This window comes from Mustelus asterias, chromosome 10 (genome assembly GCF_964213995.1).
Source record: "Mustelus asterias chromosome 10, sMusAst1.hap1.1, whole genome shotgun sequence".
Classification (NCBI taxonomy): domain Eukaryota; kingdom Metazoa; phylum Chordata; class Chondrichthyes; order Carcharhiniformes; family Triakidae; genus Mustelus; species Mustelus asterias.
This window is the reverse complement of record NC_135810.1, coordinates 95,479,545-95,506,397: the sequence shown is the minus strand read 5'-3', so window position 1 is coordinate 95,506,397 and position 26,853 is coordinate 95,479,545. Positions and strand designations below refer to the sequence as shown.

General features: G+C 44.5%; 1 protein-coding gene across 4 annotated transcripts in view; it reads left to right on the top strand.

The window, feature by feature from the left end:
* stard13a (StAR related lipid transfer domain containing 13a) overlaps positions 1–26,853 on the top strand; it is a 577,401-nt gene that overhangs the window by 316,832 nt on the left and 233,716 nt on the right. For 3 of the 4 annotated variants that reach the window (XM_078222235.1, XM_078222233.1, XM_078222234.1), the window contains exon 4: positions 9,293–9,326. The exons of the other annotated variant lie outside the window; for it this stretch is intronic. In XM_078222235.1, coding sequence (XP_078078361.1) covers positions 9,293–9,326 — 34 coding nt within the window. The remainder of the gene's footprint in view (positions 1–9,292; positions 9,327–26,853) is intronic. 4 annotated transcript variants of the gene reach the window in all.

The window sequence follows — 26,853 nt, the reverse complement described above, 5'->3', positions numbered from 1 at the left end:
GACCATGCTCCAGCTACCTGGACATGTTGGAGGTCCTGTGCCAAAGAAGGCTTTATCTTTCTGGGGATGCAGTGACCTCCATGATGATGAATTTAATTCATTTCCAGATTGATGAAGCCAGCCAAGCTGAGCAAGGCAGAGGCTCTGTTACGATTGCTGGGCTTCCTCACATCCAATGTGCCATAGATTGCACACATGCGGCTGTAAAGGTGCCGTTGGGTTAGTTGGGTCCTTTCATCATCAAAAAGAGCACTCACTCCATCAGCATCCAGATTGTTTGCAACCACAAGACACAGATTTTGCAGGTCTGTGCCAGGTACCCTGGCAGCTCCCATGATGCATACATCCTGCAGAACTCCCAGGAGGCAAGGCTCTTTGTCACTCCAACTCGGGTGAATAGGGTCCTAGCCATTTGCTCAGCTTACAAGCTTGACACAGAAATTGAGAGTATCAAAGCAATCTTGCAAGATAATGGCAATCTTGATCAGATCATTGTTCACTCTGTATTGTGCAAGCTCACAAATGGGCCAAGGTCACCATGTTTGGCCTGAAAAGTCCCTGATCTAATTATCCTGATATGACAGAACAGAACCTAACACTATACTTTTATAAAAATATATCCTCATTGCTATTAATTAATTTTAAATTGGATCTTTCTGCTGACAAAGACCATGAAGTTGGCTCACCCTATGTCTGTGAGTTATTGTCTAGGACTCACCAGAACAAAAAATGCTATGTTGCAGTGTTGGAAATCATAGAATTATAGAATCACCACAGTGCAGAAGGAGACCATTCAGCCCATTGAGCCTGCACCGACAACAATCTCACCCAGGCTGTATCCCTGTAACCCCACGTATCATCCCCCCCGACACTAAGGAGCAATTGAGCATGGCCAACCTGCACATCTTTAGACTGTGGGAGGAAACCAGAGCACCTGGAGGAAACCCACATAGGCACAAGGAGAACATGCAGACTCCACACTCACCCAAGGCTGGAATTGAACCTGGGTCCTCAGCACTGTGAGGCAGCAGTGCCAACCGCTGTGTTACCATGCCACCCTAACAAGAGAAGAAGAGAGAAGAATAGTGATCTTGGGAGAGTATGGACAATCAGGTTCTCCAATGTTGTAGGAGATATTGGCGGAGGAATTGGAAAGGAGGAGAGACCTAAGGGGCCAAGAGATTCTCCAAATACACGCAGTGGGAGCAGATGGCTGTGGAGGTCAGTGCCAGAGAGCACCCCCATCACATCTCCCCGCCCCCGCTCCCGCTCCCCAGTCCCTTTCTTCAGCAATAAAAATGTCAACAATCAATGACCAGAAAGCTGACTGTAATAGAAACATTTATAAAACTTCAGGATAAAAAGAAGTTCTTAAACAAAGATGGGTTCTATTAAAGTAGCTCTTACAATATAAAACTTTCACATCCAATCAGGGACTGCGAAGGCTTCTTAATGCAAGGTACAGCATGCCCCTGACAAATCAAATTTAAATTATCAAGGATGATTGATCTTAAAGGATGCAAATTATTGCCCACATATCCTGGAGTGAAGTTTCATGTATCAAGATCATCATGTAGGAAGTGCCCGCTGCAAACCTATTGCCTGCCTGGAGTCTGTGTGAATGCTGAACTATTTTCATAGTTGGCACTTATTTGCATAACCTTGGTGAATTTCCAGAGATGAATCAGTGTTGACAGGCAACTTGTGAGTAAAAGATTCAGCAGCTCCTCCGCAGTGCAGAGCCAGTTACGCAACCTTAAAGGAGAGGTAGAAGCAATCCCAGAAAGTGACACAGAAAGTTAGGCATCAGGAGCAACAAAAAAACATTTAAAAAGTCTTACTTGCTGTTTTTTTGAGTGGGCTGAAGCAGTCCCTTTAAGAACCGCTGGTTATACCACTCCATTATTTAATTCCAGTGGGTGGAATGTGAACAGTGTGTGGTCATTTCCTTGGCACCTGATAATTGCATCACCAATTGTATGTATGACATATGACCCCAATTTACATACCTTAAGGAAGCACTCACCTGGAACAGGCAGATGTTCTGGCCAACAGTAAAGGGACCCAATGGAGAAATAGCAGTTGGGGGAATTAACATGAGAAAGGAGCAGTAATTGGTATACTGCAATACTCCCCTTGTTACCACTCTATTCCAGAATAAGAGGATGGAAATCCATCCTTCTCTTTCCAATCTCCACCTTTCCTTGGTTTTTTTTTCCAGCCACTATGTTCCCCTTGTATAGGCTTTGAAAAGGCTGGGAAAGAAATGCAGCCTTTGGAATGGGACAAATATCTGAGGCTCCACAGACAAACATTTGCTTTAATTGCTGTTTAATTATGACCTGCGACCTTTAAGTGCTAATGATACATGCAACGTTCTTCCTCTATCCATGTTGGCAAGTACCCACAGGTAGACATAATCTGAGCAAGAAGTTCACCATGCACAAGTTATTAAGGTCAACTCTGAAATATATTTCAATACTGGAAAATATACCCCAATATCCCAATGAAATGATCGCCCCCACAAGCCCCTTTAACATATTCTCACTAAAGACAAAACTATTTGCCATATCCATGCCCACATTTGCCCACAAGCATGTCCACTTTAAAAAAAAACATTTTGCTCACTAATTCCCTGCTAGTATCCTCATAACAAATTTTGATATAAGATATATTCCACAAATAAATAAATGAAATTGAAGCTTTCTGAATGGTTATTATTGTCAAACAGCAGTCAATAAAATCATAAAGCCAATTGCCACCAACAAGAAAATTGGGAGTTTTCTTTTTGTTCTTCAGAATTCATTTTCTTAATATCCAACAGCTGTTTTGAACTTCTGTTGTATTTTATCCATGTGTGTAAATTTAGCTCATTGGTTGCAATGGGAAAACTGTAGCTAATTTATTCAACATTTTCGACCGCCTATGTCAAGTTTGTTATTCAATGTTGTAGTTTCTTCAAGTATACATCCATTTTAATGTCCATAATAAGACCAATTGCTGGTCGAGACAGGGACCAGGAATGTCTTAATGTAAGCTCGATAAATGATTTTGTTAAATACAGGGCTAATGTATGGCCCTTCATTAATGCCCAGACAAAAAATAAACTCTTCAAACACAGTTTACTGGTAAATAATAGAAGGGAATCAGGTTTGTTCTTGCCCAATGAAAGAACTGTATGTAACTGTGGTAGCTAGCCCCTTTAAGGGGCGTGCATCAGAAAGATCATGTGACCCAATTGTCCAATGGGGAACAAGTGTGGGGATCTCGGGGCAAAGTGTGGGCTTTTGCAGCCAGATTGATCTGACAGCTGAGAATGAATACATCAATCGCAACACTCCGTAAATAGTCGTAAATAGTAATAAACCCATTGTTGTTTGTTAGCTAACTGGTGGTCGACAGTCATTGCATTTACTACATTGGCAATGAGGAAAACAACAGCAACTCAGATTGCAATGAAAAATGTGAAGGAAAGTTATTTTGCAAGAGTTGCAGAACAAGTCCAATCGAGTCCATCCTGCAGAACAGAAAAAAGTAGACATGCTAGCTTCTGAAAATTAGAAGCTTTTGAAGCTGCTACAGAAGACTGGGTACAGTATGTGGAGCATTTGGAATATTTTTTCCATGCGAGTGAAATAGAGGGGCGGGGGGATAAAAACAAAGTTATATTGCTGACTGCATGTGGGACCCAGATGTATAACTTGAGCTGAAGCATAACAACCCCAAATGCTCCCGGCCTGAAAATATTTGCAGAGTGCATTGAGCTAGCAAAGGGGCATTGCCACCTTAAGCCCTCAGTAATATTACAAAGATATGAATTTAACTGCGGGGGAGAGCCCAGGAGAGAGCCCTAGGGGATAACATTGCTCCCATTGTAGCAAGGCTAAGACAAATCACAGATCATTGCGATTTTGGGTCAGCATTGAACGACATGTCAAGGGACCGATTGGTACGTGGTGTAAACAATGCAGCTATACAGAGATAATTGTTAGCTGAATCAGAATTAACTTCAAAAAAAGGTGCTGGAAATGACATCAGGGATGGAGAGTGCCAAGAAGGGCACCCAGGAGCTATAAAGTGTACAGAACAACGAGGTCCACCAATTAGGGTGGGAAACTGCCCACAGTAGTAGCGCCAGGAATAAGAGCGCTGGTTTAAGTGGAAATGTAAATACAGGAGCCGGTAGTGTCACAAAGTTTGGAAGATTTAAATGACAGCCTAGGAATAATGCAGTGTGCTATCAGTGTTGGGGAAGTCACTCCCCAGAAACATGTAAATTTAGAGAAACACAATGCTTCATGTGGAAGAAAGGATATTTGAGGCACAATTGTAAAAACAAGCAGGGCCTGCCCAGTACCAGCAGAATAAATAACTCTGCCCCTGTGCATAGTATGGAGGATTGCCCAGCGGGTGAATGGAATATTTTGTCACTGAACAATGGTATTATCGCTGGACTATTAATCCAGATACTCAGCTAATGCTCTGGGGAACCAGGTTCGATTCCCGCCAGGGCAACTGGTGGAAGTTGAATTCAATAAAAAAAACTGAAATAAAAAATCTACTGATGACCTTGAAACCATTTTGATTATCGGGAAAACCCATCCGGTTCGCTAACCTTCTTTAGGGAAGGAAATCCTGCCATCCTTACCCGGTCTGGCCTACATGTGACTCCAGAGCCTCAGCAATGTAGTTGACTGTCAATTGCCCTCAGGCAACTAGGGATGGGCAATAAATGCTGGCCAGCCAGCAATGCCCATGTCCCACAAATGAGTGAAACAAAACCTGCGTTGTTCCAACTTTGGCTCCAGAACCAGTTTGCTAGGGACAGAATCAAATCCACAACAAACTGTGTCAAGTGAAGACCTGGACATAACTGAGAACCGGATAATACCCAAAACAATTGGGGAAGACAGTAATTCAGTTCAGAACACTTCAACACCAAGTCAATCTCCAAACACTACATCGACTCCGGTGAAGACAACCAGGGAGGAGGTTCAAACTAAGCCTAAAACACCAGAGGTTGCAGTCAACATGAAAAAACAGACACCCGAGGTTCACTGACAACCACCCAGAAATCGACATCCTCCGAAATATCTAACCTATTGACTGTTGTGTTTAATAATTGGTCATATTGCGAATTTTGATTGTTTAGTGTATTTCGTTGCAGGGAGCTCTGATTTGAAAGGGGGAGGAAAGTGTGCATTTATGTTGTTCCCAGTTGGAACAAGGTCAATTTAAGGGACCGATCCCGTGACAATCTGATAATGTCATCGGTCTTTTGTGTGAGCAAAGGGGCAGTCTATCCTAACAGCCTGTAGAGTAAACACTTTTCCAATAAAGCTCTTGTGTGTTTGGATCTTTTGTGGTCTCCAAACCTATCCTTTAAAAGTACCTGCAAGCCTATCCTTTAAAAATACCACACTTAACTTTGGTGATGGTAGTTGCCACCCCACAGCAGAATACCCAGACCGGAGGAATGGTAGTTGTTTCCTCCTGACCAGATGGTTCGCCTGTGGGACCACCAGCTCCACCACCATCTGTAGCTGCTGTGGTGCAGTATCCCACACTTCTGCAGGAACTGCAGGTTGGCTTTAACATTGGCCAGCTAACCAAAGTCAGCAACACATTGGGAAAAAGCTTTAATGCTTCACATTTTAATTGATTCAATTTTTAAACCCATTTGAAAATGTAGATTTGCCAGTCACAATGTCCAGAGTCTACTCAATTGCAGGTTCAAGTTGCTGGATGTTATCTTCGAACCTGTGGCATTCACAAACTGTTGCATGGTTTCAGGGTTGAGAAAATAGTCTTGTGTTGCTTCAGACCTGTAATATCAACTGGGTGACATTGTTGGGGCTTTGTACCCATGGAGTTCTGCATTTCCCTCAGTGGGTGTTTTACTGTAAACTGATCCTCGTAACGGACATTGCTGCTCCCAGTTTCCTGCAGCTGGTGTGGATCCTTGCAGTTAATTTCCGGGGTCTGGGGTTTGTTGTTTGTATTGCTGCTCCCATCGCCTGGTAATTGGCATTCCCAGGGCTTTCACTGTCTTCATCGTCTGTAGTCTGGGTCCTCTGTGACTCCCGTTTGGCCTTGGTGCTTAGCCACTTATTTTGCCAGCAGAGGCCAACTTGTCCTTCTTCATCTGAGCAGGAAGCGACACTGGAGGTGACAGCTGAAAACAGCCATTGTTTACTGTTCACCAGAACAGCGGCATTTAATTTCTTTAGTGTTTTCCACTTATAAGTTTTGCTGGTCACTGTTAGCCAGGGCCCTTCTTGTTCTGCTACCTCCTCTTCCATTGATTCTGCCTTTTCCAATGTACATGGAGGTATTTTGTCAAGGTGTTCTGGGACTTCCACCCTTTGCCCAGGAGCCTTGCCTTCTTTTGCAGCACCTTGTGCAGCGGTGTGTTTGTTGTTGTTGGAGGAGGGAACATGAGTCTCCCTTGTGGTAACCTATTTAGTTGCTCCCCCACTGATCATCTGTACGTATGTAACACCCATTTTGGGCAGGCAACATAAAGATGGCTGGCCTCCCCACAACAGTTGCAGCACTTACTTTCTCTACAGTTTTTGGTTGTGTGCCCACCTGCGTACAGTTTATGCAGAAGGTGGTTCTGCAGTTAGCAGCAACGTGTCCAGTTTTGCCACAAGTTTAACACACTCTTAGCTGCCCCGCACAGAAGAGATAACCTCGACTTCCTCCAAAGGTGAAGCTGGAGGGAGGGTGCAGGATGGCTCCATTCACATCCATCTTCAAGGTCACCTTAATCTGTCATTTGCTGGTCCAAATACCATAAGCTTCTTTGACTTCAACTCTGTTTCTGTTCAGTTTAATATATCTGGCGAGGAACGTGAGCATGTCCACCACAGGGATGTAGGGGTTGCCCAGGTGGAAGGTGACAACCCAGTTCCGCAGACTAAACAAAGGCCCCGCAGTCAGGATGGACAGGGGTCCCGGTCGCCTTTCTCCTTGAACACCTTCAGAAGCTTGATGCATCCCGCAACGTTTCTGAAGGTGACGTCTAAGTATCCACTGCTGGGGAAATCTTGCAAGCAGAAGATATACACAGCTTCAAATCCACAGCAATCAAACAGTACCCACTTCACAGCTAGGTCCGGTCCATGGACGAGTATTCTTCTGACATCTTGACTTGATTTGATTTGATTTGATTTGATTTATTATTGTCACATGTATTAGTATACACTGAAAAGTATTGTTTCTTGCGCGCTAGACAGACAAAGCATGCCGTTCATAGAGAAGGAAACGAGAGAGTGCAGAATGTAGTGTTACAGTCATAGCTAGGGTGTAGAGAAAGATCAACTTAATGCAAGATGGGTCCATTCAAAAGTCTGATGGCAGCAGAGAAGAAGCTGTTCTTGAGTCGGTTGGTACGTGACCTCAGACTTTTATATCTTTTTCCCTATGGAAGAATGTGGAAGAGAGAATGTCCAGGGTGCGTGGGGTCCTTAATTATGCTGGCTGCTCTGCTGAGACAGCGGGAAGTGTAGACAGAGTCAATGGATGGGAGGCTGGTTTGCGTGATGGATTGGGCTTTGTTCATGACCTTTTGTAGTTTCTTGCGGTCTTGGGCAGAGCAGGAGCCATACCAAGCTGGGATACAACCAGAAGGAATGTTTTCTATGGAGCATCTGTAAAAGTTAGTGAGAGTCTTCACTGTCACCCTGACAGTGTTCCGCACACCCTGGCCTGAAGCTTGGGAATGTGACGCAGCCAGAGGTCGAACGTAGCTGCAGTGACATTAGGTCCAAACCAGAGGCTTAATCCAGCATGAAGATCCACCAATAGCAGCAGAGCTCACATGTTGTCTTCTTTTCTGTCTTCTTTCTCATCATCCGTGTCACTCTGAAATCCACATCGACGTCCAGCGATGCTCCACGAAAATTCGTAACTTGGAACTTGCACTTGATCTTCGCCAGAAGTCTGAAAAACAATTTCTGAATGGCTTCACTACTGTAGAGAAAAACATCTTGGCAGCAATCTCAACAAAGGATCTGTACAGATGAAATACATTACAGTCAGACCAACAAAACCAGGCTTTGAACTCTGAGGCCCTTGTGACTCATTTTTCCTGCGTGGGTTTGATGCGTTTCATAACATTGCGCTCTAGCTGGAATCTGAGTGAATGAGTACAGAGGAGGCAGGGAGTGCTAAATTCAGCAACATTTGTAAAATGTAGGGAAAAAATTGACATAAGGAAGGGGACGTGGGGACTAAGAACAGAAAAATATTACAATGTGAACTCATTTAAATCAGTTCTTTTTATTTGGATGATTTATTTTTATGTAGAGTTGAGTGAGTGCATTATTTTAGTTAGTTGATTTTCCTATTTGTGACTGTGGTGTATTATCTCTATTAGTTTCTATATTTTTAAAATTATGTTTAAAGTTAACCAAGCGTTTGCACTCCCGCTGATCTGTAGCACAAGTGGTCAAGACCAGCTCTATCAGGTAGTCTTCCTACAGTTGTTGAAATGTTCATCTTCAAAATCATAATGCAAGTGATCTTGTTGTGCGGATTCTTCAAGTGTAGACCAAATCAAACCAGAATATCTTGAGTTTCTACTGGGTTGAAATCCAGTAGGTTTACTTGTGTCTGATGGGACGGCTGGCTGATCGTAAAGGGTAAATGTGGCTCTTAAGCTTTGTTCTAAGAGAAGCTGTTCCAAAGATAAAAACAATGAGGGATCAATGGAAGCGTGAGGAATCAGCCAGTAAGTAACTCAAGAATCTCATATTTGAAACTTGATTTCGGATCTGCCCTGAAGCAGAACACAACAGACAGACTCTGAACATCATTACATACAGCTGCTTGCTACATCTTGGGAGGTTGCTGAAGGTCCAGTGTTGGCAATCTGATATCAGTTGCACGGCAACCTGAATCCATCTGATAATTGAAAAGCACGACAAACACTGGGAGATAAACAATTAAGAAAGAGAGTTACTTTGAGGGTAACAATGGAGCTCACAAATCTGGTAATGGTAACTCTGCTTGAGTTTCTAACCTTGCCACATATACTCTCAGATGTCTTTGTCCCAGCCCTGAGCTATCCATATTTAATGCTTCAAGCACAGGACATTGTGGATTTTATGTTGGATTTGAACTTGTATTACCTGGATAATTGTCCAATTCCACAGGGCTTAGTGGGGCACCGGCACTGTCACCAACAATCTCAAGCATTGTTACCTAGCTGTCTTCAGATGTATTAGCTTTTAAATTCAGCTGGACCTTGATCAAGTTAAATTGAAAATTACATTTTTTCTTTCAGGCACTGCCATTGAAGTTGAGCCAGGAGATGGCTGGTGAGTTGGATTTCTTTAAGAATCTTGTGGTGTCCGCTCATTTTCTTACCTGAAAAACTTTTAATGGATTATGCATGTGGAGGGAATATGCTGTATAATTTTTCCACCCAGTAGTAAGTACTGCAACAGCTGAAATTTCTTTTTTCACATTTTGTGAAAGGTTTCAAAACTAGTAGGAATAAGAATACTTTTCTGGCAAAACTTTATCGTTTTATTCTTATCTGAATCTGAACAATTGACCACATTTTCTTCCTTTTCTGCAGGAAATATTAATTTCTGCAATGCAACCTTATTTTTTGAACCTGTTTAGCTATAAGCTGACAAGCCTCTTACTTTGAGCAGAAGTATTATCTATTTCAAGCCCAAAGTATGTGTAGGTTAGGTGGATTAGCCATGGTAAATGCAGGGGGTTCAGGGAATAAGTTGAGGGGTGGGCCTGGGTAAGTTACTCTTTTGGAGAGTCGGCGCAGACTCAATGGGCCGAATGGCCTCTTTCTGCACTGTAGACATTCTATGTAAGTCACAGCCAGAACATTATAACGTATAGAAAAATATGTATCCGTTTTAAATTATCTCTAACCGCTTCTAAATTGAAGTATTATAAAGCTTATTGAAATCAGGGAAGCTCTTCCAAACTGTCATTTTGACAGGATTATCTTGTTCTTTTCTTTTTCTTACTTTTTCAAGGCTAAAATGATGTGGAATTGTTTCATTTGTTTTGCTGCACCTTCACATTTAATGCTTTTACATCCAGAAATGACACCTGCTGAACACATTTCTGAGAACATTTCCTTGTTTAGATGTTGGGTGGAACTTTCCTATAATTTGTCAGAGTGTCAGGCTCTGACTGAAACCCAGATGCAGTCAAATTTTCAGACCAGATCTTGAGCCATTCTGCTAGATTAACTTGCGGGGGGGGGTATGATGTACGCCGTCAGTCTGGTGGGGCCAGATAGAGCCAGCAAGGCCGGCTTCACAGAGATTGGGACACCATCTTCAAGAGGTGCCTCAATCGACACTGAGATTGAGTGTTGATCAATGCACCCCCTCGATCAACTCCCCCCTCCAGGATTGGCCTGAAGTCCCCAGAAGATGAAGATCACTCACCAGGATACTGCTAAACACAACCCTGGAGCAATGTCATAGAGACATTTAAAAAGGTTGTTTTTCTTTTCATTTTCTTTGGAACATTGCTTTTTACCGGATCAAAAGATGTTGAAAATTGGGGAAAAAAGGCTCATTGGCAAACAGTCAAGCATCATCCAAAGGGGTAATGAATCTTTTTGCTTTCCAATTGGTTGGAAGGGCAGTATGTCACAAAATTGAATGTGTTGATTGGAACATCAGTGAGTCATGGTATTAAACTGCCAGGAATACATGGAATCATAATTGACAATCCTAACATTCAGCGAGGCCATGGGAACGATGTAAAAACCTAAAACAATGTCATAATATTGCAGCCGGGATGCACTTCTGGGATTGGTCAGAGTAGAACTGAGTAGTCAGAGGGAACTCTACTCTGGGTGTGATATAGCATACCTGGGAATGCTTGATACTGACACAGTATCTGAAAGGGGAGGAGTCCCGTGCACCAGCCCTAACCTTGATAGGCATAAAAATTAGCAAGTTCTATCTAGCTCTATTGAATTTATCCCTCCATTGCTATGCTGTACTATATTTTATTGTCCCCTTTTGGACCTTTTATAGACCACTGGGCAGCACAGTGGCACAGTGGTTAGCACTGCTGCCTCACAACGCCAGGGACCTGGGTTCGATTGCTGGCTTGGGTCACTGTGTGTGGAATTTGCACATTCTCCCCACATCTGCATGGGTTTCCTCCGGGTGCTCCGGTTTCCTCCCACAGTCCAAAGATGTGCAGGTTAGGTTGATTGGCCATGCTAAATTGCCCCTTAGTGTCAGGGGGACTAGCTAGGGTAAATGCATGGGGGTATGGATGAGATTGTGGTCGGTACAGACTTGATGGCATCCTTCTGTACTGTAGGATGTGCTTTATTAGCCTGTTTGCTTTTCCAATCCTAGTAAGGATATATATATTTATTTTCCTTCTCCATTTTTCTCAACTTATTCTTTAGTTGTAAGGTTGGCATTCCACTTCCTGTTTGTCGGATTGCAGAAAGAATTGAGCAGAAACTAATGTCCGTCTAGAGCCGTCCCATGCCTTACTGTATCTTACATGATTTTTATTGGCATTGAAGTATTCAAATAAAGTGTTAATGATTGGAAAATTTTCCAACGTGATGTATCTCCCATTATAACACCATAGCAATGCTGGATCCATGCAACCCAGGCATGATACTGACATCCAGGATTGCTACAGTGTGCATATGTGAGCATAGCCAGTGAGTATCTGTGGAAGGCATCCCAATAAAGTCAAGTTCTTGCCTCAGAACATTTAAAACAGAGTAATAACAGAGACCAGTGCAGCCTGAAGCAACTGCCCTGCCAAAGCTAATTCAGCAGAAACATGCTATTGAATCTGGGACCTACCTATGTATGTATGGTTCGGGGCCATGTCACACAGTGGGTTTGCCTAATGAGCTGTCCCTTCTTACCTATTATAATTTATTTCCTTATCTTAAGTTTCCAATAACTTTTGTTGGCAAGTGACAACTTAACTCTTGACAAGTCAAAACAAAATCCTATTTTCACACCAGCCAATAACCTTTCAACAATTCCCAGTTGAATGGATCTTTAAACGGACATTTAATATTTTCCAACAGAATTCTGGAAATTTATCTTCCCAGCTAGTCAATATTTCATCCTTTGCTTCAGCAGCACAACTACAATGCAAACGAAAGAAGAATTATCGTTGTCATTAGCTATCAAAAATAAGTTCAAACAGTATTCATTTACAATTCCTGATCAATTGATTTGTAATCTAATAAATCTATGATTTACAGAGTTACCCTGAGAAGCACAGAGTTACAATTCACCTGGGGATATTAATCACTGTGACCTCTCAGACCCATTAGTAAGTGCACCTCAGAGTGCCACAATCTACACTTTTAATCTAATGTACCGAGTGAAGAGTGAGACAAGTAGTTACAGATTAATGTGGTTCATCCCATTGTGTACACCAAGCATTCATAAGAATGTCAGCACTTTAGTACGTCACTTAGCATCCTTTCCAATCATCTTCCTGTGCAAATGTTTTCAAATAGTTCAGGTTACACATTTGCCACTTCTGCTTTGAATAGAGGTTTATAGATTCAGTAATCGTAATCATTATGTTGTTTAGAAACACATGTGAGTGCTGAAGGATGGCAATCCAGTAACGCCAGAATTTGAAGGTTTGCCTCTCAATGAAGAAGGCTCTCAGTTCCAGTCTCAGCACTTCCTGATATTCACACTCCTTAGATTTAAGTGAGTTTGGGCATTTTATCAGGATTTCTTTTGATCATTTTTCCGCAGGAAGATTCTAAAGGCGAGTTACATTCAAATGTCGAGTTTCTAAAGCAAAGCACGTGTACAAAAGTATTTTTAAAAGCATCAAGATGAAAAGTAATTAAAATGCTAATGCACTGGAATTGTAGTACTTTTGCTAATGACCAAAAAGATTAAGCAATTCGCTAGCCTGTCTAAGCGATCAATACACACCTCATTCTAATTGTGTTCTGAGGTCCCTGATCATGATCACTCAACAGCAGTTGTCAGGCTGTTCCCTCAGATTGGGAATATAGGGAGGGGGAAAAAGACAAAAACGGATTGACAGTCAGATTATCTAGTGGAAATCTACTAGGGCAAGGTTTCACTAGTTTTGGAAGTTAAAAAGCAGCAGGGTAGTTGAATGTTACTTTGTTTCAGTCAAGAAGAATGACCTACTCACGTGTATTCATTATTTGTATTGGAACACCAAACAAGTGCAGGTTGAATTAAGTGAGTTAATTCCTATCATTATTCCTCTGTATTTTAATTTGTTGTCTTAGAAATATAACAGCTTAATGGTTTGTCTTGACCCATCTTATCAGTGTTTTGTCGGTTAACACTCAAAAAGCTTGGAAATGCACATCTTGAGGCATCTTTAAAAGACAGTTGTACTATTACAGCCTTGAGTTGCATTATTACTTAATTACATAGTCAACAGTGTGTACATAACCCTGAGTGCAATGCCAATGGTAATAAGTGGCCTGAGGAAATAGCTACGGCGATATGCTAATATATAATGATATAATATTTCAGTCAGGCAGCTCAGATCCAAGGAAAGGGAGAAAACTTTCATGTGGTTCACTTGAATCATGTCTTCTGCTGATGAATTATCCTAAACAGGTAATGTTTAATCTGTAACGCACCAACAGTGCCTTGAAATATTTGAATCCTGTCTGTTCAATTTGCAATCAGGTGAGGTGGTTCTGAATGGAAGCGCTAGTGTTTCTCAATAGAAAGAAACAGTAAATGACTTTGGGCCAAAGTTCTCATTATTGACAATTTGGAATTGGATAAGATTTGAGTTGGCTGCCGTATAAAAGTGCAACATCTGATCAGATTGCCTGAACTCTGCTTATGCATCATATCACATTTCCAGTCCTGAATTAGGAATGATTTACTGTTAAATCTGAATGAGATAGGTTTTGACTATGTGTAAAACAGCTGATAGTGAATTATCAATTAATTTTCCGTAAAATGAGCGAATGACTTTCTCCACAAAGTCGAAATGTACTGCATTGTATAATGTACATCAAATCCATTCATTGTTTCTGATAGTCAGGAGATTATTTATCCAATCTATCCATTTTCCAACACAAATAAAGCTGTGACTACCTGAAATTGGTAAAACTGGAAAATGTTGATTGCACAATGCTCAGCATCATTTGTGACTCCTCAGATAATGAAGCAGTCCGTGCCCATATCCAATAAGAACTGGACAACAAGCTTGGGCTGACAAGTGGAGAGTAACATTCATGCCACAAATACCAGGAAATGACCATCTCCAACAGAAGAGAATCCAACCATCTCCCCTTGACCCCCATCGCTGAATTCCCCACTATCAACATCCTGGTGGTTACCATAGACCAGAAACTGAAGCGGACCAGCCATATAAATACTGTGGCTGAAAGAGCAGGTCAGAGTTTGGGAATTCTGCAGACAGTAACTCACCTCCTGACTCCCCAAAGCCTGTCCACTATCTACCAAGCACAAGTCAGAAGTGTGGTGGAATACTCTCCACTTGCCTGGATGAGTGCATCTCCAACAACACTCAAGAAGTTCGACAACATCCAAGACAAATCAGTCCACTTGATTGGCACCCCATCCACCACCTTCAATGTCCACTCCCTCCACCATCAACACACAGTGGCAGCAGTGTGTATCATTTACAAGGTGCACTGCAGCAACTCACAAAGGCTACTTCGACAGTACCTTCCACAACCTCTACCAACTAGTGGTGGAGGGATGTGCCCTGGGGTGTGCCCCCAATACTTGTGTGGTGGCGATGCGGGGGTGCCCCTGATACTTGCATGGTTGTGGGGGGGGTTGTGGTGGATTGCCCTGATCCTTGTGTGAGAGGGTCCTCTGTGTCAGTTGGGGGAGGGGATTAGGGATTTTCAACACAGATCAGGGCACCCCTTAAAGATCACGCCCCACCCTGCCAGAGTGATGGCGCAAACCACACCACAGATTCTGTGTGCACTGAGTGCCAGAAATTCTGGTCTGAAAGCTCAGTTGTGAATCTGAAGAGAGACACACACCAGTTTCTGACACTGACAAATTTTGGTAAAATTCTGTCCTATCAGTGAGAGTTCGAAAGCTGATGAGAGGATAAGAAATTCGTTCCTTGACTGTAGGACTCTGGTGAAGTTGTGTTAGAATTTAAGGTACCCCAATAAAAGCTCCCAAAGAAAATCCAATTCTGGCAAGTCCAAATGCTTCTTTGGTTCACCGTCCTTCTGTAGTGATAGTAATTTGGATATGTTCCTAAACTGAGCTGTGAATTCTAGTATAAGTGTCCCTGATAACACTGATGGGACTCACGCGGCATGAGAGTAAACATAGGCCTGAATGTGCAGGATGGTGAGGACTAGGTGCCTGGCATCCTAAGAGTTGGTGAGAAATGCATCCCCGGCGACTCCAACAGGCCCGCTGCCATTTCACCCTCAACTGACTAGCAGCTGACAGGACCTTCATCTACAGTCAGAACCACAGAAAAGATACAGCACAGAAGGAGGCCATTCAACTCATTTTGTCCATGCCAGCCCGAGGATATCCAGGCACCCATTCTAATCCCACCTTCCTGAACCTGTAAGCCCCTGTAGCTTACAGCACTTAAGGTGCAGATCCAGGTACTTTTTAAAAACATTTAGCGTCTCTGCCTCCACTAACAACTCAGGCAGCGAATTCCAGACACCCACCGCCCTTTGCATAAAACAGTTGTTCCTCATGTCCCTTCTACACCTCCTGCCACTTATCTTGAATCTATGCCCCCGGTTCTAGAATTCTCCACCAAGAGAAACAATTTTATTCTGTCCACACTATGGGCGGGATTTTACGGCCTCATTTGGGCAAGACCGGAAATTCCTGCCCAAGGTCAACGGAGATTTCCGTTGTCGTACCTTCACTTGCTCTGATTATGGGTGGACGAGGTGGTAGAGTTCCGGCCGATATCTTTCTCTCATAATCTATCAAGTCAGCCCTCAGCTTTGTTTGTTCCAAGGAAAATAACCCCAATCTATCCAATCTCTCCTCATAGCTACACTTTTCCAGCCCTGGCAACATTCTTGTAAACTTCCTCTGCACTCCCTCCAGAGCAATTACGTCCTTCTTGTGATGTGGTGACCAGAACTTGGATGGAAGTTCCTCCTCAGAGAGTTGTCGGCCAATCACATTGGCTGACAGCTGTCCAGCCCATCCAGGCACAGTGCTGGAAGCATCCCCGGACCACACCAAGTAAGTATCAGGGTCCCAGGAAGGGAAAGGTGGGAGATGCCATTGGGGTGATCAGGGGGCCAACCACAGTGTCAGTTAGGGAGTGGGGAGATAGGTCGGGGAGGGGAGGGAGGGCCAGTAACTTAAGAGTACGGATTTGGACAACTGTAGGAGCCAAACTAGCAATGGAAATATAACATTGATTACATGTGAAATTAATAAGGATGTTGGCAATTAAAGGGGAATGTTAATAACAGTCTTATTAAAGTTCTGAAAACTTTAGACAGCTTCAAAGGAACCCAACTGAGGTATGTGCCAAGGCTGAAGGAGCAGGAGAGAAAACGAGTGGAAAGGGAGCCCAAGACACAAGTTTGAGTTGGTGAGCAGCTTGCGACCTGACCCTATCTGTCTGAAGTCTTCCTGAAGGCTTCCTGGAAATATTGATGCAGGAAGTGCTGTCAAGATGTCCCCTCGGTGTCACCATTGGAAACAATCCCATTGGCTGGTATTACAGTCAACCTGCATATAGGCAGAGGCAGAGATTTTGGCTAAGCATAATTTCTATTGATTGCAACAACCCCAGTGTTAAAGAGAAGCTGTAAATGTTCTTTCATCTGATTGTACAGATTGTACAGACTTCATTTGCCTCTCTAATGACCAGTCAGTTCTCCATAGTCATCACTATGTGATCTGTCAGGGGTGGCAAATCAACCTAGACACATTGGCCTTTGATTATGTAGCAGTGGCAGTGTAAGACACTGTTGGGGGAATTTTAATGTAGGTGAGAGCATGTGTTCCCCTTTCCTGGAAGCACAGTTCAGAATGCCTTTGCTGCTACTAATGCAGAATAAAATTGATCTATTTTTCATGCCGACAGTAAGAAAAAATGCAAAGCATGTAATATAATTAAATTTATGTAGTATCCTCAAAATACAATTTATTTTTGCTTAAAATTGTGATATAGCAATTGTGGAAACTGCCCAAGAATTTTGCAATCAATGAAGAATGTGAGTACTTTGGATAACAAGCTCCAACCCATTAACACCTGCATTACTCCAGTTAGGCTATGTGCATGCAACACACTCGTGGGAGGTGAGGTGTCAGTTTCAGTATGTTAATCGTTCAATTGGGGCAATATTGACATGGATTTTGCAACTTATCTTTGGGTTTTCGTGGCTTCCTGAAACTCTCCAGTGATGTAACCATTGCTGGATGCCACCTTAAACAGGATGAATGCTATTCTAACCTAATCTAGGGTTTCATTCATCCTGATTAAGATGGCATTTGTAGAATGCAAGCCATTGAGGGCTTGCAGCTGCTCATTTGAATGCTCTATTTGGTACTTCATGCAGGTGCCCACACTTTCCATCGATGAAGACATCATGCCACTAACGCTTAAGATAGAATCATCCAATATTATTGCAAACATGTGCTGTACAGATAGAATCAATCTTATAAAATTCTGCCCATTCTATCTGTACAGTTCACATGAAAATGGGAGAGTTCCTGATCATTCTTTTGGGCGAGTTTTCACGCCCAATCTTCTGCACTTAATCATTGAAAAAATGGTGTGGACTGTTTCTAAATGCTGTAGGCAGTGGGCTGGGCTTAATTCACCAGACAGCCTGTAGAGGGAGCTACTGCGCATGTGCAGACCTCTGATTCTGCACAGGCTCAATAGCAACTGCAGGGGTCGCTCAGACAGAGAGAGCTGTCAGGCCCCTGCTGCTGAAGACAGCCTCAACACAGCCCCCCTCCCACTCCCCTGCAATCACGGAGGCCTGCAGCTGATCACAGGCCCCAAAACACCTGGACATCTAGCCTTCACCACTCCCTCCCCCCGCCGCCTTGACCAGTCAAGTCATCCCTCCCAAACTGATTGCAACTGCAGAGTGGCAGTGGCCCCCCCCCCTCTCAATTCGATCCTGTTGTAGAGCTGTGGTGGGCTCCCCTCCCCCTACCAATCCGATCCCATTGCAGAATGCGCAGCAGGCCTCCCTTCCCCCCCATCCAATCCTATTGCAGAGTGCACAGTGGGCCCCCCGATCAGGCTGCCCCTTTATGCTCTGCCCCCATAGGCCCATCCCCACAGGCCCCACATAGGCACAACCCCCATAGGCCTGCACCCCATACGCCTCACCCCTCCATAGGCCCTGGTGGGCAGTGCCAGGGTGGCACTGCCAGGCTGGCACTGCCCAAGGGGCAACCCCTCCCCCTTGGCCTCAGCCTACCTGGGGGCCCTCAATGGCCTCCAGTTCCACCGACGAGGCCAACACGGCTGTTCCTCGTTTGTGGGGGGCAGGTGTTTTCCTCACCAGAGAGAACCTCGCCTGGTGAGACTATAAAGACAAGCGAGCCCAGACGATTGAGCGTGTGCTCACTAAACACATGTAAATTAATATTTAAATATATTTAAATAAATTATTCAGCCTTTCGTGCATTTCCGGCGAGAGGCTGACCTTGCCAGAAATCCGGCTCTCATAAAATTGCGAGAGCCGAGACATCATAGAAATCATAGAAACCCTACAGTGCAGAAGGAGGCCATTCGGCCCATCGAGTCTGCACCGACCACAATCCCACCCAGGCCCTACCCCCACATATTTTACCCACTAATCCCACTAACCTAATTGGGCGTGATCCTGATTTCTCGGCTCTCGCGTGATTTTACCAGCTCGCGCCGTCCATCGATGGGCGGAGCAAACTGGTAAAACTCCCTCTAACGTTTGCCATTGCAAATTCTTTGCAGTTGCTCCAGAAGTATCATGTTCATCAATGCTCCCCAAGTTTCAGCATCTGCATCCAGGTGAGGGGCCTCCGACGCGAACTCTCCATTACTGATCTTGTTTCCACCATCTGCTCTTTCTCACTTGTGATGTGTGAGTTGCCAGGTGAATATCAACTATCTGCCATGTCAAGGGGCTTTAAGAGTCAGCCATGCAGTGTGGATTATAGTCTGCGTCCCTTATTCCGTTTCTGAAGGACACAAATCAGCCAGTTAGATTTTTAGAACTATCTGGCTGTCTCCATGGCCATGTATTCTGTCATCCCAGCTCAAAGGCCACCAGATATGTGGCATTCAGTTTTGTAACCTGTCATGCTCGGATTTGAACTCATTAGCTCGGGGTTGTTAGTTTGACAGAATTTGAACCCAAATCAAGCCAATGTGCAGAAATGAGACATCCCCTCTTTACAGCAGTCAATTACTTTATTGAATGTACTTAAAGCTTCATGGGACAAAATAATTACTGTATTAGAACACTTTACAATAAATATATATTCTTTAAAATGAACCATTTGCAGAGCTATGGAGGAAATGCAGGCGAGTGGGAGTAAGTGGGTATATTCTTCAAAGATCTGCACAGGCAGAATGGAGCAAATGATCTGCTTGTGTGCTATATGATTCTGAAAATCTCTGTATTCTTATTAGTGTATGGTAAAATCACTGACTGGCACTAACACTGCCTCATCGTGACTAACAGGGTGGAGGAACAGGATTTTGGCATTGAGATCTAGTGGTTAAGTGTCACAGGCTCTTTTCATTTCTATAATTTCTCAGCACGGTACTGAGCTCAGTTTCACAGCACGAACGAACAGTTCAGGGCAGCAGGCCAGAAGAGCTGTGAAATTCTATAACATCAAAACGAAACTTACTGTCTTGTCAGCAGCCTTGACTCTGCTGGTAGTGCTAAAGAGCGGGGAACATTCAGTGTGCCATTGGACCAGGACGAGGCACGAACATGCAGAATTGCAGAGAACATTGAAATATATGCTGATGCATAATATAAAGCTCATACTGAAACCGCCAGCCTTTTTTTCAAGCATCACGAGAATGGGACAAAAGGCTGTATTTGCAATTCTTACGCTAACTGTGAACATCAAATATTGCAGTAAAATGTCATACTGTACTCTTTTGTTCACATTAACCATTGGAACAGAAATCTGTAGAGGAGCATTGTATCACCACATTGACCAGAGCACAACAATTGCTCCCCGTTATCTGTAACTTGGCACATTTGCCAGTGTCAGATATAATGCTGGGAAGAAACCTCATTGATAGTTAAAGGATACAATTCTTCCAAAGTATGAAGGAATTATAATTTGTTTACAAAGTTGTCTGAAATATCATTGCAGGGCTAACAGCGTAGAAGGAAAAAATCCTAAAATGGAGAGCTAGGTCGTATGCTATCACCATTCAGCATGGTCTTTATAACACTGCTAAGGCACAGGACCTCCAATTAGACAGGATGTGACTGGGAGGGTAGAACCAGGTGCTAAAATATTAAATGCTTCCTTTCTCCCTATCCTGGAAATACAATGCAGAATGCCTGTTTTGTTACTAATGCAGAACAGAATTAATCTTTTTTGTGCCAACAGTAAAAAAAAATTGCAAAGCATGTTGTCTAATTAAATGTATGTATTGTCTCCAAACTTTAGCTTAAAATTGTGACCGGGCACTTTTGAAAACTGCACAAAAATATTGAGATTCTGCAAACACGTCATAACTAAGAATTATAGATTAGAATTACAAGTGAAGTAAATAGCTTGTGAGAACTATAAGTGTTTGGAATGTTCCCTATTTTTCACAGTCTGTACAAAGAGCTGGAAACGTCTCTAAACTGACTTGAACAGAATACTAATATAAACATGATGCGGGGCTTCTAATGGACTAGAGTTAGGTCAATGAGACTGCAAGCAGCTGCTGTGTGTTGCTGCATTGCAGCAGAGAATAGTAGTCCTTGAACGCCCTTGCTGATCTGTGAATGTAATGAAAGAGAAACTGCTGTGGGATTGAGAATCAATGGCTCTGGAACATAGCATGTCCCTTAATAAGATGTTCTGAAATATTTTAGTTACTTCAACACCGATAAATTAAGCAGATAAAGAAAAGCTAAAAAAATTGAAGAAAATAATTCTGTCAAAGAAATGTTTGGTTTTCAGTAAATATCTATTGATGAAAGAGATTGGTCAGAATTTTCCTATCTTGCCAGCAGCGGGTTTCATGGCGGGCAGGAATGAAAAATTTGGAGACAGGCAAAAAATCAGACTCCCACCAGTGCAAAAATAGGTCAGAATTTTCCCCTCACCATTTCCGTGGTGGGTTGAGTGTGGGTGCTGAGCTGGGCTGCTCACAGTGGGTGCTGAGCTGGGCTGCTCACAGTGGGTGCTGAGCTGGGCTGCTCACAGTGGGTGCTGAGCTGGGCTGCTCACAGTGGGTGCTGAGCTGTGCTGCTCACAGTGGGTGCTGAGCTGGGCTGCTCACAGTGGGTGCTGAGCTGTGCTGCTCACAGTGGGTGCTGAGCCGTGCTGCTCACAGTGGGTGCTGAGCTGGGCTGCTCACAGTGGATGCTGAGCTGGGCTGCTCACAGTGAGTGCTGTGAGTGCTGAGCTGGGCTGTTCATGCTGGATGCTAGGCTAGTGCCAGATGACGTATTGTGTGCTGCAGGCCTCAGGCAGTGCTGTACTCCAAAATGGAGAGCAGCAAGGTGATGTGGGTCGGTGGGGGGCAGGGGGTGGGGGGGGGGGGGGGGGGGGGGGGGTGGTGAATGGATGGCAAATTTCACCATGATGGTGAAAGGGGTGTGGTGGAATTTGAGGGACAGGGTAAGATAAGAAGATTAAGATATGAGGGTATGAGGGTGAAGAAGGTATGGTATTTTAAGGGATGCGGGGAGGAGCATGATAGTAGGCAGATGTGAGATTGGATTGTGGAAGCTGGGGCCCAACATAAAACACTGAACATGCACACACACACGCACACACACGCACGCACGCACACACACACACACACACACACACACGTGCACGCACGCACACGCACATACACACGCACACACACACACACAATGGGTCAGATGGGATTAAGACTGCATGAGGTTGTACGCATATTCTGGAGCAGGAAAGGAGAGAGGGGTTAATGTGGCACACGAGGGAAGGGTTGCACATAATCTCTCGAGTGGTGTCGGTGGGGAAGGCTTACACAAAGGAGAGGGACGTGTTGACTGGTAGTGTCTCAGAGAGATGTGTTGACCCGTTAGAAAAAATCTCAATTACAAGGGAGGAAGTGTTAGGTTTTTTAGGAAACATTAAGACAGACAAATCCCCAGGGCCGGATGGCATCTATCCGAGACTCCTCAGGGAGGCGAGAGATGCAATTGCTGTGCCTCTAACAGAAAACTTTGTCTCTTCGCTGGACACAGGTGAGGTCCCAGAGGATTGGAGGATAGCAAATGTGGTCCCATTATTTAAGAAGGGTAGCAAGGATAACCCGGGTAATTATAGGTCGGTGAGCTTGACGTCCGTGGTAGGGAAGTTGTTGGAGAAGATTCTTAGAAATAGGATATATGCGTATTTAGAACTGAATTATCTCATTAGCGATAGACAGCATGGTTTTGTACGAGGGAGGTCATGCCTCACAAATTTGGTTGAGTTTTTTGAGGAGATGACAAAAACGATTGACGAGGGAAGGGCCGTGGATGTCGTCTATATGGATTTTAGTAAAGCGTTTGACAAGGTCCCTCATGGCAGGCTGGTGCAAAAGGTTAAATCTCACGGGATAGCTAGATGGGTGGAGAACTGGCTTAGCCATAGAAGACAGAGGGTAGCAGTGGAGGGGTCTTTTTCCAGTTGGAGGTCTGTGACTAGTGGTGTTCCGCAGGGCTCTGTACTGGGACCTCTGCTGTTTGTGATATATATAAATGATTTGGAGGAAGATGTAACTGGTGTGATCAGGAAGTTTGCGGACGACACGAAGATTGCTGGAGTTGCGGATAGTGATGAACATTGTCAGAGAATACAGCAGGATATAGATAGGCTGGAACATTGAGCGGAGAAATGGCAGATGGAATTTAATCCAGATAAATGTGAAGTGATGCATTTCGGTAGATCTAATGTAAGGGGGAGCTATACAATAAATGGCAGAACCGTCAGGAGTATAGACACACAGAGGGACCTGGGTGTACAAGTCCACAGATCCTTAAAGGTGGCAGCACAGGTGGAGAGGGTGGTGAAGAAGGCATATGGCATGCTTGCCTTTATTGGATGGGGCATAGAATATAAAAGTTGGCATATGATGTTGCAGCTGTATAGAACGATGGTTAGGCCACATTTGGAATACTAGTCCAGTTCTGGTCTCCACACTACCAGAAGGACGTGGAGGCTTTGGAGAGAGTACAGAGAAGGTTTACCAGGATGTTGCCTGGTATGGAGGGTCTTAGCTATGAGGAGAGATTGGGTAAACTGGGGTTGTTCTCCCTGGAAAGACGGAGGATGAGGGGCGACCAAATAGAGGTGGAAAAAATTATGAAGGGCATAGATAGGGTGAACAGTGGGAAGCTTTTTCCCAAGTCGGAGGTGACGAACACAAGGGGTCACGGGTTCAAGGTGAGGGGGGCAAGGTTCAACACAGAAGTCAGGGGGATGTATTTTACACAGAGGGTGGTGGGGGCCTGGAATGCACTGCCAAGCAAGGTGATTGAGGCGGACACGCTGGGATCGTTTAAGGCTTATCTAGATAGCCACATGAACAGACTGGCAATAGAGGGATACAAAAGAATGGTCTAGTGGGCACATGAGTGGCGCAGGCTTGGAGGGCCGAAGGGCCTGTTCCTGTGCTGTATCATTCTTTGTTCTTTGTTCTACACAATGGGGATAGGTTGCATAAAGACTCATGGAGGGGAAACAGTCTTGTGGCCAGTCCTGAAGGAATGGAAGAGCTGAGTGAAAAGTCCTGAGTCTTTACAGGCCATGCTACATGGCACGCACCTCACCTTCCTGGTCCAGGGAGGGGAAAGGCCTGTGAGCTCAATGGGAATCAGGCACAGCTAGGTGTGCAGAGCGTGCTCACAGTCTCATACTCAGGGGTGATGGAGTGTCTGGCTCAGTACTGAGCTGCAGATAGGATGGTCGTGGCCAGGGGAAGCATCCATCGCCTGTAAATAGGGTAAAGGTAATAAACAGGGGAGGGATACTTAAAGTTCTCTTTGGGAGGGGCTGCCTCTTACGTCACCGTACAAAGATCAGAAGGGGTGAGATCCACATGGGAACATAAAACAGTGATTGGTTCGGGGGAAGGGCAGGATCCAGGGATACTGGGAAAGGCTGAAGGCTTTGTTATTCACATTGTTTCAATCACATTTCAGACCATTGCTAATCATTTCCTTCCTTGTATGACTCTCTACCTGTTTTCCTTATCCTTTCTTACCCTACTTTTCTGTGACCATCTCTGGAAAGAGCTCTCTCCTAACTCACTTAGAGCTGCACTTTCAAGATCTCAACTCTGTAACCTTTGACCTTCTATCCACCATGACCTTTCTGCAACTTCCCATCTGTTCAGCCACACCCTTAACTTCAGCTTTGATGCCTTAGCTCCAATTTCAAATGATTGCTTCCTTTAACCTTGGCCATTCCCGCTGGTACAACCCTGATCTCTGCTCCCTTAAGTCCAAGGCTGAACAAATACAGTGGACAAATAATTAAGCCATTCACCACCGGATCTGTCTGGAAAACCTAAAGCAATATCAGCACCTGCTCTCATCTGCCAAAGCTTCTCACTATTCCGGGATCATCTTGGAATGGAAAGATAACTCCAATTTCTTTTCTTCACTGCAAACTGTCTTCTTAAACCCCTCTTCCTTGTCTCTTCCTATTTCACCTCCAACAACATGTGAGAAATTCAAGGACATCTCAATCAGTAAGGTTGAGACGCTTCAATCAGCTAAATCTGTTGCTTCCTTTATTTCCACTCAGCCGTGGGGCAAAACATCCTCGAAGGTTTCCTCATGCCCAAGTTCTGTACTTGATTCTTCTTTTATTTTCTCTCCTAACTCTCCTCATACCTTCTTCATGCCCATCTTGTCCATGAGACCCTCCTCCTGCTCCCATGATCCTTTCAACTGCTGGCCACTTTATTTCCATTCCTGCCTCTTATGTTAGCTGATATTGTTCACAATTGTCTGATCTCAGGTACCATCCTCTTTCATATCTGCAGTCATTACCAATCTCCTCAAAAAAAAGCTCTGACCCCTCTGGTTTGAGTTATAAGGAGAGGCTAGATAGGCTGGGACTTTTTTCCCTGGGGCATAGGAGGCTTAGGGGTGATCTTGTAGAGGTCTATAAAATAATGAGGCTAGGTAGTCAACATCTTTTCCCAAAGGTAGGGGAGTCCAAAACTAGAGGGCATAGGTTTAAGGTGAGAGGGGAGAGATACAAAATGGTCCAGAGGGGCAATTGTTTCACATAGAGGTGGTGAATGTCTGGAATGATCTGCCAGAGATAGTAGTAGAGGCGGGTACAATTTTAAAAAGCATTTAGACAGGTACATGGGTAAGATGGGTATAGCGGGATATGGGCCAAAGTGGGCAATTGGGACTAGCTTAGTGGTTAAAAAAAAAGGGTGGCATGGACAAATTGGGCCAAATGGTCTGTTTCCATGCTGTGAACCTCTATGACTCTAACCTTGCAAACGACCACCAATCCACGTTCTTGAATATGTTGTCACCTCTCAAATCCATGCCAATCTCTCTCAGAACTCCATGTTTGAATCCTTCCAATCAGATTTCTGCTGCTGCCACAATGCAAATGGCTCTGAGCATAGTCAGCCCCCATAAGCATCCTATGTGACTGTGAACAAGCCAAACCACCCCTCCTTGTCCTTCTTCACCTGTCAGCAGCCTATGACATGGTTAACAGCATCATCCTCCCCAACACCGCCCCACTTTGCTCCAGCTGGTTAAGACAGGACTCATCTGGATGCATTTTTATCCGTCTAATTGTAGCCAGAGAATCACCTGCAACGGGATCTTTTCCAGCTTTAACACTTACATCTGGTGTCCCCCAAAGGAATTATTCTTGGCATCTCCGATTTCTCAGTCACCTGCTGCTCCCACTGAAAACACTTAGGGCCTGATTTTACCATTGCGTCGCGCCCGTTTTTGGGCGCAAAACGTGGTAAAGTCAGGTGTGAGACCATGAAAGCGATCCGTGCCCGCGTCCGCGCAGATGGCCACTTTACCGAGGCCCAGGAATGGCCGCGATCCGATTCGCGCCCGAAACGGGCACAACAGCGATTTAAATGCATTTGCATGTATTTAAATTGAATTAATGAACTGCCCGCCCAACTTTATCAGCATTTCCCCCTTTACCACCGCGTTTGCCGATCCAGAATCGTGCCGAAACGGACATGCTGAATAAAAGTCTGTTTCGGGCACTCCAGCTGCTGAAGAGGCGAGTTCAGAGCTTCCAACGGCTCTCTGACTCAGATCAGTGGTGGGGGCGGGGGGTCAGATCATTCTCTGGTTGGGGGGGGATGGAGGACCGATCGTTGTCTGGTTGGGAGGGGGGAGGGAGGCGGGCCTGATCATTCTCTGGTGGAGGGGTGGGGAGGGAGGAGGAGGCGATGCAGATGCACCTCTGTGGGGGGGGAGTGAGGCCAGATCATTCTCTGGGGTGCGGGGGGCGGGGGGGGGGCGTGAGGAGTGAGACCAGATCAGTCTCTGGTTTGGGGGGTGGGGGGGAGGAGGGAGGCGGGTAAGATGTATCACTGGTGGGGGGGGGGTGGGAGGCCCGATCACTCACTGGTGGGCTCACTGCCATCTGCGGGCGATCAGTGGGGGGGAATGGGGCAGGGGGTCGCGATCGGTCTGGGTAGCAG